Genomic DNA, 13,278 nt, shown 5'->3' with positions numbered 1-13,278 from the left:
GCATTGAAAGCAGCCCTCGTTCAAAGGGAAACAGGTTATTGAGTATTTATAGTAGCTCCAGCTGCAGGGAAAAAAAAACACAGAACCTGTCGGCACAAACTAGCTGCCTCTGCATTGCTCCAGCGTTGTCCACATCTGCCTTAAAAAGCATTTTCAACACCAATCATAATTGGTTTCCAACGATCATGAAAACAAGACAATCTAGATTAAACAATTGCTGTGCCACATGCCGTGTTGCTTTGGTTTTGTACTCTGATTTTGTTGCGTCACTTCCTTACAACACAATGTGTGCTCAGTCCCACCAATGCGGCTCTCAGTTTAATTTAAGTGAGGAGCAGAGGGAGCCGTAGCACTCTGGTAACTCTAAAATTTGAAATAGCTGAAGTATATGACAGGTAGATAGTTGTTGGTGTCAGTGATGTGAAACTACTCTGGTCAGAGGAGTCTGACCTAAAAAAAATATAAAAGAATATACAGGCCAGTACAACCTGTTTACTAAACCATCTGAAAGTCGTGCACAAAGTAGTGAAGTAATGTTGATATTGATATTGATTCCCTAACCCTTTGTATTGCTTTAAGGAACAAACAAGACACAGCATATCTTTCAGTAGTTTCACATTTTCCTCTACAGCATTATTTCCATTGTATTAAGACCTCAATGTAAATCCGAACAACATTTGAGGAAACCACCACAAACCTAACTGCCATGGGGGGAAACTTCAGTTCTACACCATTTCCTCTTATTTCCCAAACGTGTCCCTTCCAATTTTCCACAATGACTTTCCTGAACTGGTTCCAATATTGAGAGAATTTTGGCCTCAGTGGAAACGGCAGGCCGGTTTAGTTTCCTACTGCTTCTCTACCAAAGATTTATGCTCTTCTGTGAGGCCACCTACATACAAACTGAATCAGTGAAGTATTTTCTAAAGCATAAACACAACCTACACATGCGAGGAGGATAAAATATTAGATGTGCACCAGGTTGATTTCATTTGGGGGATTTTCCTGCCTAAAAGTTTAGATACAGCATTTAAAGCTGTACAGAGAGAAAGAAAATCAACTGGACTGCTTAAGAGTAGATTGTACTGGTTTAACTACCAGATGAACTAGTTTCTCAGTGTATGCTGAGGTAGAGCTAGTGTAGAGGTTTGCTGTGGTCTCCTGAGATGTGATCAATTTAAATTCCCATCACACACTGCAGTACGTAGCCAGTCAGCTAGTCTGAGGCAGGATCAAACAGCATGCTACGTAGCTTTAATGTTTGGTGTTGGAGTTAAAACATTCAATATCAGCACACAGGTAGCTAGACCGAGTATGTGGATGTGTCTTTATATGTGTCTTTATATGAGTCTTCCCTCAGTAATAACAAACAGATTTTTGTTATGACAAGTGAATGAACAAGAGCATTTTTGTCCCCCATGTTCTTGTGTTTCTTTCTTTGTTATTTCCCGGCCTTCTTCCTCCATCCTCTGCCCTTTACTCGCTGAAGCTGATCTAACTGACTGGAGCGCTTTCCCCGAGCAGACATGAAAAGCCACGGCTATTACAGCCAAGTCATGCTCAGTTTTATATTTAACAGTGCGGGTAAAGGCGGCTGGTGGGGGGAATGAGAGGTGGGGAGGGGCAGAGGGGACTTCAAAGCATGCTTTCAGAATGGGATTTTCAGCTTAAATCCACATAAGGAAAAAACTGTCATCACTGGGAGCCGGCATTATTTTTGTCTTCTAAAAGGAACGCTGGCCTCGGCCATTACAACAATACAAACTATGCATGGAGATGTTTGCACATGGCTGTGGGGCCGTCTAGTGTCATGAAGAAATCAGGGAGCCTGAACCTCTGGAAATGTTGGAAAATTGCTTCTATGCAAACGCTGGGTGTGAGTAGCAAAGGTTCAAGCGTGTTTGATTGGTAGAACAGTTTTCTAAAAGTCAGACATTGCCTGGGTTTAAAATTATCACACATATGAGCTCCTAACTAATGTAAAGGTTTAGAAACACCAAAGTAAAGCTGCCATTGTTACTGATCATCTATAAGCGAGATCCACTGACACCAATTATATTTTGTGCTGCTGGTTTAGTAGTTGGTCAGCTTTGTAGTGTACTGAGACTTCCTAAAATCTGCAGCATAACCTGATAAAGGGAGAACAAAGGTCATCCTAAAACCTAAAACAGCCAACATGCCTTCACTTTGCCCAAAAGTGCAGTATAAAACCCTCCCAAGGATGCAACAAGTACACTACAATAAGGACAATGCATTATACAGTGTAGGGCTGCAACAAACGATAATTTCAATCATCGATGAATCAGATAACATACATAACCACTTTAAGATCATACTAATGACAACAGCCTGGGGATATGATTTGAATGAAAGACTCTTTTTGCAGGATAATGCTTTTATTACGTCCTCTTGCATTCATTTTCTCCTAGAGGAGCAAGAGGTAAGCCTCAGCATATAAAAGTTATTGATATTATGATAAAACATCAACGTTAGTTCGTTCATGATTGTTGTCAGACTGACCCGCACTCATAGACGGACACACAAACTATCTCTCCTCTCTGTCAATTTTAGCTGACATTTAGAACAAAGTGAGGCAAATATCATGGATTACATGAATGCCTGACAGCCCATCACTATTGTTTTTATCCAATCTCGTATCATAACAGAAACTAAACTAAAGTTCAGCCGGAGTTTTTACAACCACGAGCAATTTTTAGATTGCTAGTGTCTCATCTCCATTATGAGACACAGTTGATGATGAATCTATCTTCTTAATTTTTATAATCATCAGATTATAATCAGGGAAGCACTAAACTAAGCGAAAGTAAAGTTTTTCAGCCGTCTGTATGTGACGTAAACAGCTCCACGCCATGCCAAGTGATGCCATAATCATGCGACACAACGAATCGATACATGCCAACACTTCTAATTATCGATTTTTATTGATTTTAGTGATTAGTTGTTGCAGCCCTAATACAGTGTGATGATTAATTGATTACATGTGTCCATTTGTTATTGAAATAACAGAACCACCAATAGACTGGTTGTTTTAGCTTATTTATTACCCATAATTTCCACATGCACCGGCTGCAACATAATTCCATGTTTTTATTGATTCTGCCATGGGTGAGTACATTAATAATTTAAAAGGTTCATGTTTGCTACAGAAAATCTGTGGTTTCATGTAAAATTGCCTGAAAGTTTACTTTTCCTTGTGTAATTGTAGCTCTGTGACCCACCGACCCCCAGATGACCTTGTGCTCATGCTGCATGAGGAGATGTAATGATGATATAGGGAGGGTTCACTATCTGAAGTCTGTGTTGCATTTTGAAGATGAGTGGATACTTTGCACGTTTATCCGGCTGCTTGGATTGATCTGCTTTATCGACGTGGCAGAGCCGGACTGGAGCACGAGCTGTGGAACTGCTCTGATTGACTAGAGAGGGAGTGGTACAATTCACTGGTGGATCCCAGCAACAGTACAAATAGTCCAAAGCATAAAAGGCAAAAGTCTCAAACATCACCTCAGTTGAATTATGGAATTGATACAATTAGTTTTTATATTGCAAATAATACACACATTTCACTTAATAACAACTATATGTATTCAATTTTTCCAACAAATTGCCTTTCTGTGAAGTTACGTTTGAACTAGAGCTGAAGCATCTATCATTTATTAACTGTAATGGCAATGTGCTCATGCACAACAGTCTCAATGCAGAATGTTTGATGTTAGTCATGTGACCTGAAGCGCGTCCTGCTCACCATCAGCAGTCAGAGAACTGATCAATGTGTATTTAGAGTCTGTATTTGTCTGGTGACAACACAGATACACCAGCATGACACTTGTGGCAGTAATCAATTAGACAAGACCGATTTTCAATGAGTGCATTCCTGCTATGAGCAGCATCCTGTCAATATGTGGTTAGATACAGTACTTTCAGCATCTGTGTGCCCTACAGTGAGTGAGAATCTAATCAGCTTGACATGGTGAGCTTTTGTTTTATCATGTACTCATGGGGCTGGGCAGGTCAACTAACTTTGAATAACCTAAGAATTAGTTGATGGCATTTAAGTAGCACAATAACGAGCAACGAGTTTTATTGGTACAGTTTTTTAAGAAATAAGTTCAACCATCCACCTGTTTTCTCTCAGTCATTTTCCTCCTCTGTGAAAGTTTGTCTGTCGGAGGGCTGCAATGTAAGGCTATTGGAATGAATTTCGGGGTTCGAATATAATTTGAATATTTAAAAACTCATTAATATTCGAAAGCTGAAGTTATTATTCACACGTGTTTTTTAAAGTATTTTTGCTGTTCATAATTGTTCTCGAGTCTCTACCGTCTTTCCTTGGCCTACTTCACCCATATGTAGAGACCAAATGGTTTGTCACGACATGTGACATGATGAACAATAAAGTTTTCACACCAAAACAAAGAGGTGCCAATGGCCGCCACTGGGAATGTTTATCGCCAAGGTGGTGCACACGCTGGTGGTGATTTGGCAAGTGAGGCTTCGCTACATCAAGAGATGCTGATGTATGAGAGTACAACTGCGCTGCCCACCGACAGTAACCAGCTGTCATGGTGGAAAACGTTCCGGTCCAGGTATCCTCTCCTGTCCCAGCAGGCATGCTGTTACCTGGGCATCCCAGGCACCTCCGTCAGGGCGGAGAGGGTTTTCCCCATGGCTGGGACTATAGTGAACAAAAAAACGCTTGGTTCTTAAATCAGAAGACGTGGATCGCCTCGTGTTATTAGGTAAAAACATGTTGGAACAAGATAGTACCAACATTTTTTTAATGTTTTGTTAATTATAAACATGATGTGATCACCGCCGTAAGAGGAGTAATTTATTTTTGTTTGACATTTAATTTCTAACCTGTTTGTTCGTTTTAAAGTTGACCATTAGTAGCACAAATACCCGTTAAAGGCCTCTAAATGGTGCAGGTGGCTGTGTTTGCCCTAAAAAATTACATAAAAATTAACATTAACCACATTTGCTTTTAGCTCATTATTTCTTCATTGCAATCTGTAATGTAATATTGAGGGTCCCCTAGTGGGCAAATGTGTAACTACATGGTGATTAAAGCAATTTGACGTTTTACATACATATTCATAAAAAAATGTGCATAAATATTCGAATATAATTCAAAATCTGTAAAAAATAATAAATGAAATTCGAATAGGACTGTAGATAAATATTGACAGCCCTACTGCAGTGTGTGATACGTTTAATCCAAAAATGGCCCAAATAAGAAAAAATTCTTATCAGTTTGAAATATGTAATAAATATACTTAAAAATGCACTACATATATCTGGTTTGATTTACTTTCTATTGAAAAAGTTCAATACATCATACAAAGAAAAACCACAACAGCATCAGCTTCTTTCAGTATCATTCAGCACTAGTTTGAACACATCATGATAACATTTTATTTTACTTTCCATAGAAGCCATTTTATGAAGGTGGAATTTAACACATCATAATGTAACATTCAAAGATTTTAACATTGGATCACTGTTTGTAAATTAACAGGATTTAATAAAAACCTTGGGAGATGCTGAAACTGCTGTTTTGGCAGGAGGATGAAGATGACTTACCTGCAGCAGCAGCAGATGTGGTGAAAAAGATGAGTTTATTCTAACACAACAGCTTTAGGTGTTTCACAGGTGTGCAAAACAACTACTTACATTTTCTCAAATTAGTGTAATTGAGTAGCCTTTTGTGTACTTGTACTTTTTCTGAGGACATTTTGAGATCAGTAGTTTTACTTTAACTTAGGTGTATTTTGGAGGAAGTGTTGTTCTTTATTATTGGAGAGTTGAGACAGAACGCTCTATCCAAATATGTGTGCATTTCAAACGCAGAGCATAAACAAGTGCTGTACGCGTTTAGCTGCGTCCATAGTAGTGCAATAAACAAAAACAATCCAGACAGTCTAAATATTCATATCCAGAAGAAGACTACACCAGTGGTTTCTAAAGGTCATGCATACCTCTTTGCTTTGAGCTAGCTGTGGGCCTTGATCCTCTGCCGAGGTGTTGTTCCTCCCTAAACTTGACTTGAAAATCTACAGAGATAAAGAAGATAGATTAGGTGTCCGAGAAGTTCAAAGATGACACTTTGTCCATCAAACAAAAACCATAAACCATAAGAAACCCCCAGAACAACTTACTGGAGACAAGGGAATGGGCTTCTCTCTCAAATACCTGGGGTTTTCAATCTGTAAAGAATAAACAGAAAACCTTTAGACCACACTTTCAGTTCTTGCTCTCCTAACAAAGCCCTACTACCACCAGCATCTAACTTCCACCCTCAGTTTGTTATAAACAATGTGGGGAGCACATCAAAAGCTTGGTTCTGTGGATGGAGACTTTTCTGTCAACTCTTGTCTGTTTAGAAAGACAGAAAGCGTCGGGCTACATCAAGGCATTGTGTGTGTGGCCGGCTTGTTTCCGCTCTCAGCCTCTCTTTTCACTGTCTCAATACAGCCCTTTTGTCAACACTCAGGACCGCTAATCTGTAAGCTATTCCCGGTCCGTTTAATGTCAGATGCAGACAAATGTGTATACATACTTGCCAAACACTAACACAACATGTTCTTTGATTATTGTTTGACACACAAGAGATGGAAAAAAAGAGTCGCAAGAATACCAAAAGGTCAGAGTTAAAGTGACTCTACGGCACAACATCAATACGGCTCACTCACTGTGACAAAAAATGCAAAAAAAAAGAAAAACATTGTGTTGACAACTTGCTATTTTCTCTCCACAATTTGACATTTGTTTATGACCCCGTTATTTTCTTGTGAACTCAGACTCGCATACAACGTTTTCTCTCTCTCTCTCTCTCATGCACTGGGGCTGTCTGTAGGGGCTGCCAACTAGTTGCAAGATCACGGCCTTTCAAAGCAGCAGAGCTGGCTTTGGAGATGACAGCGATGACGCACAGTAAACAGTTCTGTTGCTAATCTCTTTAACATGAGGATGGAGGAGGAGAACAAGGAGGAAGAGTCGGAGTAGGAGGAAGAAGAGGACAGGGAGGAGGGTAGTGTAGGCCTCATTCTGTGGTATAAATTTAGTATTTCATGTTGCGAGGTGGCACAAAAAGCTAAATCAGAATGAATGAAGGATGAGAGAACAGGACGTGAAAGAAGCTCACAGCTTAGGACTGAAATAGTTACAGCTACTGTATGAGGATAAAGTCACATCTGTTGCTTGAGGGGGAGCCAGTGACAGGTGAAACAGATGAAAGAAGCTCTGCCTCCCTGCTGAGTCTGTATGACGCAGATAAAAACAGGGTCAGGGGTTTGTTAGCTGACATACTGTAAGCTCTAAACCAAAGGAGACATCCGGCTTCACTGCATCAGATTTATTGTGCAGAGCAGCATCAATGGAGCGTGCAATGATGTGTAAGGAATTTCCTCTCCAAAATTTGGCACTGGCTATAAAAAAGTCCAAGTGATGAATCAATCAATATCCTTCTAAACTCGCGCCCGGGCTGAATACAAGAATGGGATTTCGTTTTATACACACAGACAGCCAGTCATCAGATCTGATTGAGCACTGCCCACGGGGCAAAGAAGACATGTAGACGAACTGCTGCGGTGAAAACTGCTGGCACAGTGCGGTACTAAACTTGGACCTGGTGCCGCATGAATCAATAAAAATTCCGCATGCCCACACGCATGTTCCTGCGTGTACATGTTTGTCCAGCCTTGGCGACTGGCAGAGCATCCTGTTTCATTAGAACCTGACATGGATGGATAGACAAACACAGAAGAGAAACAACACTCCACATCAGAAGGCCCTGCTCTCTAACCAAACAAACACGCAGTGCTTGATGGTTTCCTAGTTTTAGACTAGTGTTGAGCAAGCCTATCAGCAAAACCACCTTACCACAGACGGTGGACGGCCAAGCCGTTGACTATGACTAAACCGCTCTCAAAGGGGAAAAGTGACCAAGTTATGCATCATAAGTAGGACTATCAAACATCAAATCTTTAAAAATGCAATTAATCATATAGAAAGTGAATATGGATAAAACAAATTTTAATAGTATGTTCAAAGTTCAGTTATTTTGCGTGTCAAAAAAACTATTTGTACACCGAATGTTGATGATGTAAGTTTTTTACACAGTCTTGATTTGGAATTCAAGTGCATTCAAAAAGATGTACTTCAGTACCTGAACTTTTAGACTGATTATATCAACAGGAAGCCAATTCATTCATTCTCTATGTTTTCTGTCATGCCTGCAAACCCCACCTCTTCCACCTTATACTTTCATCCAGAATGTGCCACAAGTACGTTGAAAAAACTGAAATGTTGCTGTGGATTTCAGAGAAACTGTATAGCAGTCTGCAAGCTCAGGAAATAAGCTGCTAATTACTGACACATCACAACGAGCCATACATTTATCAGCCTGGTTTAAAAAAAATGGCATATTAATCCCTTTTATATGAAACAGGATGATTTATCAGTCAATATGAATTTCTATCAGATCTGTCATGATGAGATAAACAGGTTTTTGTACATACAAATGACCATTTGAATGGCCAAATGAGTTAACTCAGCGTAGCTCATTCAGTCATCCATTCAACTTTTTTGATAAAACATTTCTATAAAAATATCGCTACCGTCAGGCTGAGGCTCCTATCTCCAAAAGCTCTGCTTTTCAGGGAAAGAAAGAAAAGCTGTACAACTTAGCACTACAGGGTGATAATCAGCATCTTTATTTTTTAATTGCTTCAAAAATTGTAAACTACTTTTAAAATCCAACTTCACCACCTTTTACACCATTTTTTGCCTATATTAACCCATTTTAGCAATTTTAAACAACTTTAATCCTTTTTTTAACAAAAGGGATTTACATTTTTAAGAAGGCTTTTTACTACACAAATGATTAAAAAAAGTGATTTGTTTCTTTAAGAAGAGTGATTTTTCAGGTTAAATAAGAAAAAAGGATATCACAGCTTAACTTTACAATGGACCATGGTTTGTTGACCTCCATGGGCCTCCAGTTTGTCTGGGCCCCAGAAAGCTCTCCCATTTATCCCCCTTTATGGGCGGCCTTGTCTGCACATGACTATTCTTAATTGTGCATGGCTGTGTTCAACCACCTCCAGGTACAGTGGGGGTCACTGGCACCTTTATTTTGGAGGTTGCGGGCTGAAAAGGTTGAGAACCCCTGTTTTACAGGTCAAGTTGTATAAAAACTTGCATAGTTGCCACAAATAAACAAGATGGTCCTCCATTTCCAACACCCATCCAACGTCACATATTGTCGTCATGGTGCTTTACTTCCTGCTGAAATTTTTTTTTAACATTTTTTTTGTAAAGAAAATAAATAACTTCAGGTAGATCAGAGGAACAATATTAGCTTAACCACGGGAAAATATGAACTTGCTACAAACAGAGAAGTTCATGAAAGTAGCTAAAGGAAAAAGTATAAAGTCACTATTTTTCATTACCATGGTAACAGGAAGCTCTATGATGAGTAGTATCTATCCAGACAGAAGCTTTACTACAGCATGTCCAAACAGGAAGAAATAGCATGTGACTAATGTGGTTTTAAAAAATTAAAAATAGCAAATGTATATGATTAATAAGCAAATGTGCATGATTTTTTTGTAGTGTGCTGCATTAAACTACCATTTGAGATAAAAACTCAAGTTGCTCCATCAAACAGGACACAGCCTTACTGAAGATGAAACAGTTGGTGGTCCAGCTGACTCAGGTTTTGTATCTCTTTGAGGAACTCTTATCCGAGTTTGAAGCAATCTGCTGTCCACCACGCTGACTACACTGACTTTATTCCATTAGAGGTGAAATGAACAAACTGATATGGACTGCTTCAGAACTTCTTAGGCAAAGCTAAAGATGTTCCAGATATAGTGATGAAATTTCTTAGGAGCGAGGCGCTTTGAAGCAGTACATCTATAAAACTTCTGTAAACTTAAAAAGGGCCTGTGTGTGTGTTTGTTTGTGAAGAAACATCTGTTGATTTGAAAGCTGCAGGCTTGGGAGAGCGTTGCCAAGCAATGCCTCTTATCAGCGTCTCAACACAGAGGAGTGCAGAGCGGACCGATGCGCAGCTTCACGTCTGCTGATAGATACCTCAGATTACCCCTGTATCCAAAGAGAGAGGGAGCGTAACATGGAGAGAGTCGGAGAAACATAAATGGACAAACACACAGAGGGAGAGTGAAGAGATAGGGTAGTAGAACAGAGAGAAACTGTTAAAAAAAGACCAAAAACTGTAAGAAAAGCGTTGCACATAACAGGGTGAAAGGACAGAGGCGACAGGCTAACGGAGAAGAAGAAGAAGACACAGCGGGTCATATGGGTGAGGTGATATGAGGGATAAATAAGGGAATAAAAGACATGAGGGCAGAGTGCTTATCAGGCCTTCGCCTGGTGCACTCCAGACAGAACAGATAAAGAGTGCACATCTTCAAATGCTCAGTTTACACAACTCTTCTTTCTCTTCATCCTACCCTCACGTCCTACAAAAGCAGTGATCTGCCAGGAGGAAGTGGTTTCAAGAGGACAGAGAGGAAAGGCTTTTATACTCATTCAGCAGTAGGGTTATCTAATTTTTCAAAACTTAGATTCTTTCCAGTTCCACATGCTGTAAAGCATAATAATCTCTGTTATCTTGGTGTTCAGTGGTATTGAAAAGTACCAAAGCTAATGTAGAACTACAGATCTAAGCAAAGCAACTGTGAGCTATAACGGCCTCCACTCTTCTTGGAAGGCTTTACACAAGATCTTGGAGTGTTTCTGTGGGAATATGTGCCCATTCATTCTGTAGAGCATTTTTGAGGTCAGGCACTGATGTTGGACGAGAAGGCCTGGCCTGGTAATCTCCGTTCCAGTTCATCCAAAAGGTGCTTGATGGGTTTGAGGTCTGTGGAGGCCAGTCAAGTCCTTTCACGCTGAGCTCATCAAACCAGGTCTTTATAGTCCTCGCTTTGTGCACCCAGGCACAGTCATGTTGGAATAGAAAAATGACCTTCACAAACTGTTGCCACAAAGTTGGAAGCATAGCATTGTCTAAAATGTCTTGAAGCATTAAGGCCTTCACTGGATATAAGGGCTCTAGCCCAAGCAGTCGTTGACCCTGCTCTGGGATTTTACTTGGTCTTCTACTTTGTAACTGAGTTGCTGTTATTCCTAAATGCTTCCACTTTCTAATAATATCACAAACAGCTGACTGTGGAATAACCAGGGATAAAATAGCTGGAACTGTCTTTTTGCAAAGGTGGCATCCATCATAATACCACACTTAGACACTGAGCTCTTCAGAACAACCCATTTTGAATTGCAAATGTTTGCAATCGGAGATTGCATGGCTAGGTGGCAAAAGATCTGACTGAAACACCTTAACAGGTGTGGCCAAATACAAGTTATCAATCATTCAATCTATTCAAATAAGTATTGTAAAGTAAAATTGATAGTTTTGTAAGATGAAATAAGCAAAATCGAGGCTAAATCTGTTAGCTCATTATAGTTAATTTCCATTAAGATTAAGCCTCAAGATGACGGACGCAGGTGCACATTTTGCTGACAGTCACAGTCTACTTGTAAATTACTTTTGAGTCATTTTCTTTGCAATGCACATCCCTTACTGCAGTCTTTTTTAAATCAACAACAAAACAAACCGTATCAATATAAAAATACCCAATATCTAATGTCAAAATACATCAAAGTATCTTAAAACTCAAATTATTACTCACTCCTTAAAAAGGCCACACAAAAGGAAAAAACTGATCTTTGCCAAAAACTGGAACTGAGCATTACGCCTTATTTTTTTAATAGTATTATATCAAAGTTTGTGTGTTTTTGAGCAGTAGGCCACTTCACTTTTGCTGCACTTGTGATTTACTTGTGAGCTCAGGCATTCACTTTCACTGCTGCAGCATGTTGACAGCTGCGTGTCTGGAAGAAGCTCAAGGCATGCCCCTGGACTCACCCCAAGGTTCCAGCTGTTGAGACGAGCCTCCAGGTCACTGTCATCGAGAGACATATCTGCCTTCAGCCCCCCATCCACCTAAGAAGGGAAAAAGGGGAGGTAAAGAGTTCTTCAGTAACAGAGACAAAATGGAAATGAAGGGGTGAAGGTGTTATAAATTAGAGTGGGGAATTTAAATGATTCCTTTGATTGGCAGTTTGGCCTGAGGAAGCAAACAGCAGACAGTGATGGAGGTTTTTCATTTTGACACAATATAATTCCTCTCTTGGCAACAACAACAGCGTTCTTTAAAAGCTCACAGACATACAGTGCACACACATGTGTTCTCCTCCCATACTAACAGCATTCAACTCCCTCGTTATCTCCATCTCTCCACCCTTTGCTCCCCTCTCTCTCCGCCCTCTCACATACAGCGCTCCAGATGTTTGGCAGTTCCACATCATTTCCGTCACGCAGTAAATTCCACACGAGGGGCATATGGAGCTACACTGCCTGTCATCTTTGTTTTCCCCAGTCTTTTGTTACGACGGGCCTCCGGATTTGTTTTATGCAGTATAATTCGAATGCTTCCAGGGGTTCTGTTGATTCAAGATCGGTTTACTCAAGTCAAGGTTGGGCAGCGAGGTTGGAATAAGGGAAATATCTAATAAAGCTGAGAGTGATATGGAAAGGAGAGATGTTGTTGAATTTGATTAGGATCTGGTGGAGTGTGGACCTCAGCGGAACTGAACTGACAGAGAGATCGCTCAGAATGAAATGCCGCTTCTGATTAAAAAGGCATTAAGGTCCCAAAGCCCTCACCCTCGAACAAACAGAGTAAACGTTTCATTTCAATATCCAGGAATGCTGAGTATGCCGGTCACTGGCTATTCAAAGCAGAGTCTGTAAAGCAACAGGATTCAAGTACTGTGTTAAACACTGATAAGCATAATCAGCTTCAAATGGTTGTGGCCTCAGATGTACTTTGAGTTGTGCCAGTGGAGCCACACAATAGCTTGTACCATGAACAAACAGCAGATTTAGGATGTTCTGATGGGAGGGACACTCATTAAAGGGCCTGAAAACATGTTAACTAGACCTTTAACTCTGAGGGATGTAGCCTTACATGAAAACACACATTTTAAACTGTTTAAGATATTTAACATGATAGATTTCAGTCTTGCCCTTTTTGATTAAAAGTTTATACTCAAAACAGAAAATGCTGTCACACAATTATTTCAAAACCCCCAAAATTCTTAATTTCCACAGTTAATCATGACTGGTCACATTTTTAATTGCATCTTTTAGAGTAAATAATCTTA

General features: G+C 39.9%; 1 protein-coding gene across 2 annotated transcripts in view; it reads right to left on the bottom strand.

Annotated features, from left to right (window-relative positions):
- cep112 (centrosomal protein 112) overlaps window positions 1-13,278 on the bottom strand; it is a 211,097-nt gene that overhangs the window by 183,672 nt on the left and 14,147 nt on the right. For both annotated transcript variants that reach the window (XM_041816932.1, XM_041816933.1), the window contains exons 6-8: window positions 11,978-12,055; window positions 6,180-6,227; window positions 6,000-6,074 (exon numbers count right to left, since the gene is read on the bottom strand). In XM_041816932.1, the coding sequence (XP_041672866.1) occupies window positions 6,000-6,074; window positions 6,180-6,227; window positions 11,978-12,055 (201 nt within the window). The remainder of the gene's footprint in view (window positions 1-5,999; window positions 6,075-6,179; window positions 6,228-11,977; window positions 12,056-13,278) is intronic.

The sequence above is a fragment of the Cheilinus undulatus genome, linkage group 21 (genome assembly GCF_018320785.1).
Source record: "Cheilinus undulatus linkage group 21, ASM1832078v1, whole genome shotgun sequence".
NCBI lineage: Eukaryota > Metazoa > Chordata > Actinopteri > Labriformes > Labridae > Cheilinus > Cheilinus undulatus.
This window is presented reverse-complemented; position numbering and strand designations above follow the sequence as displayed.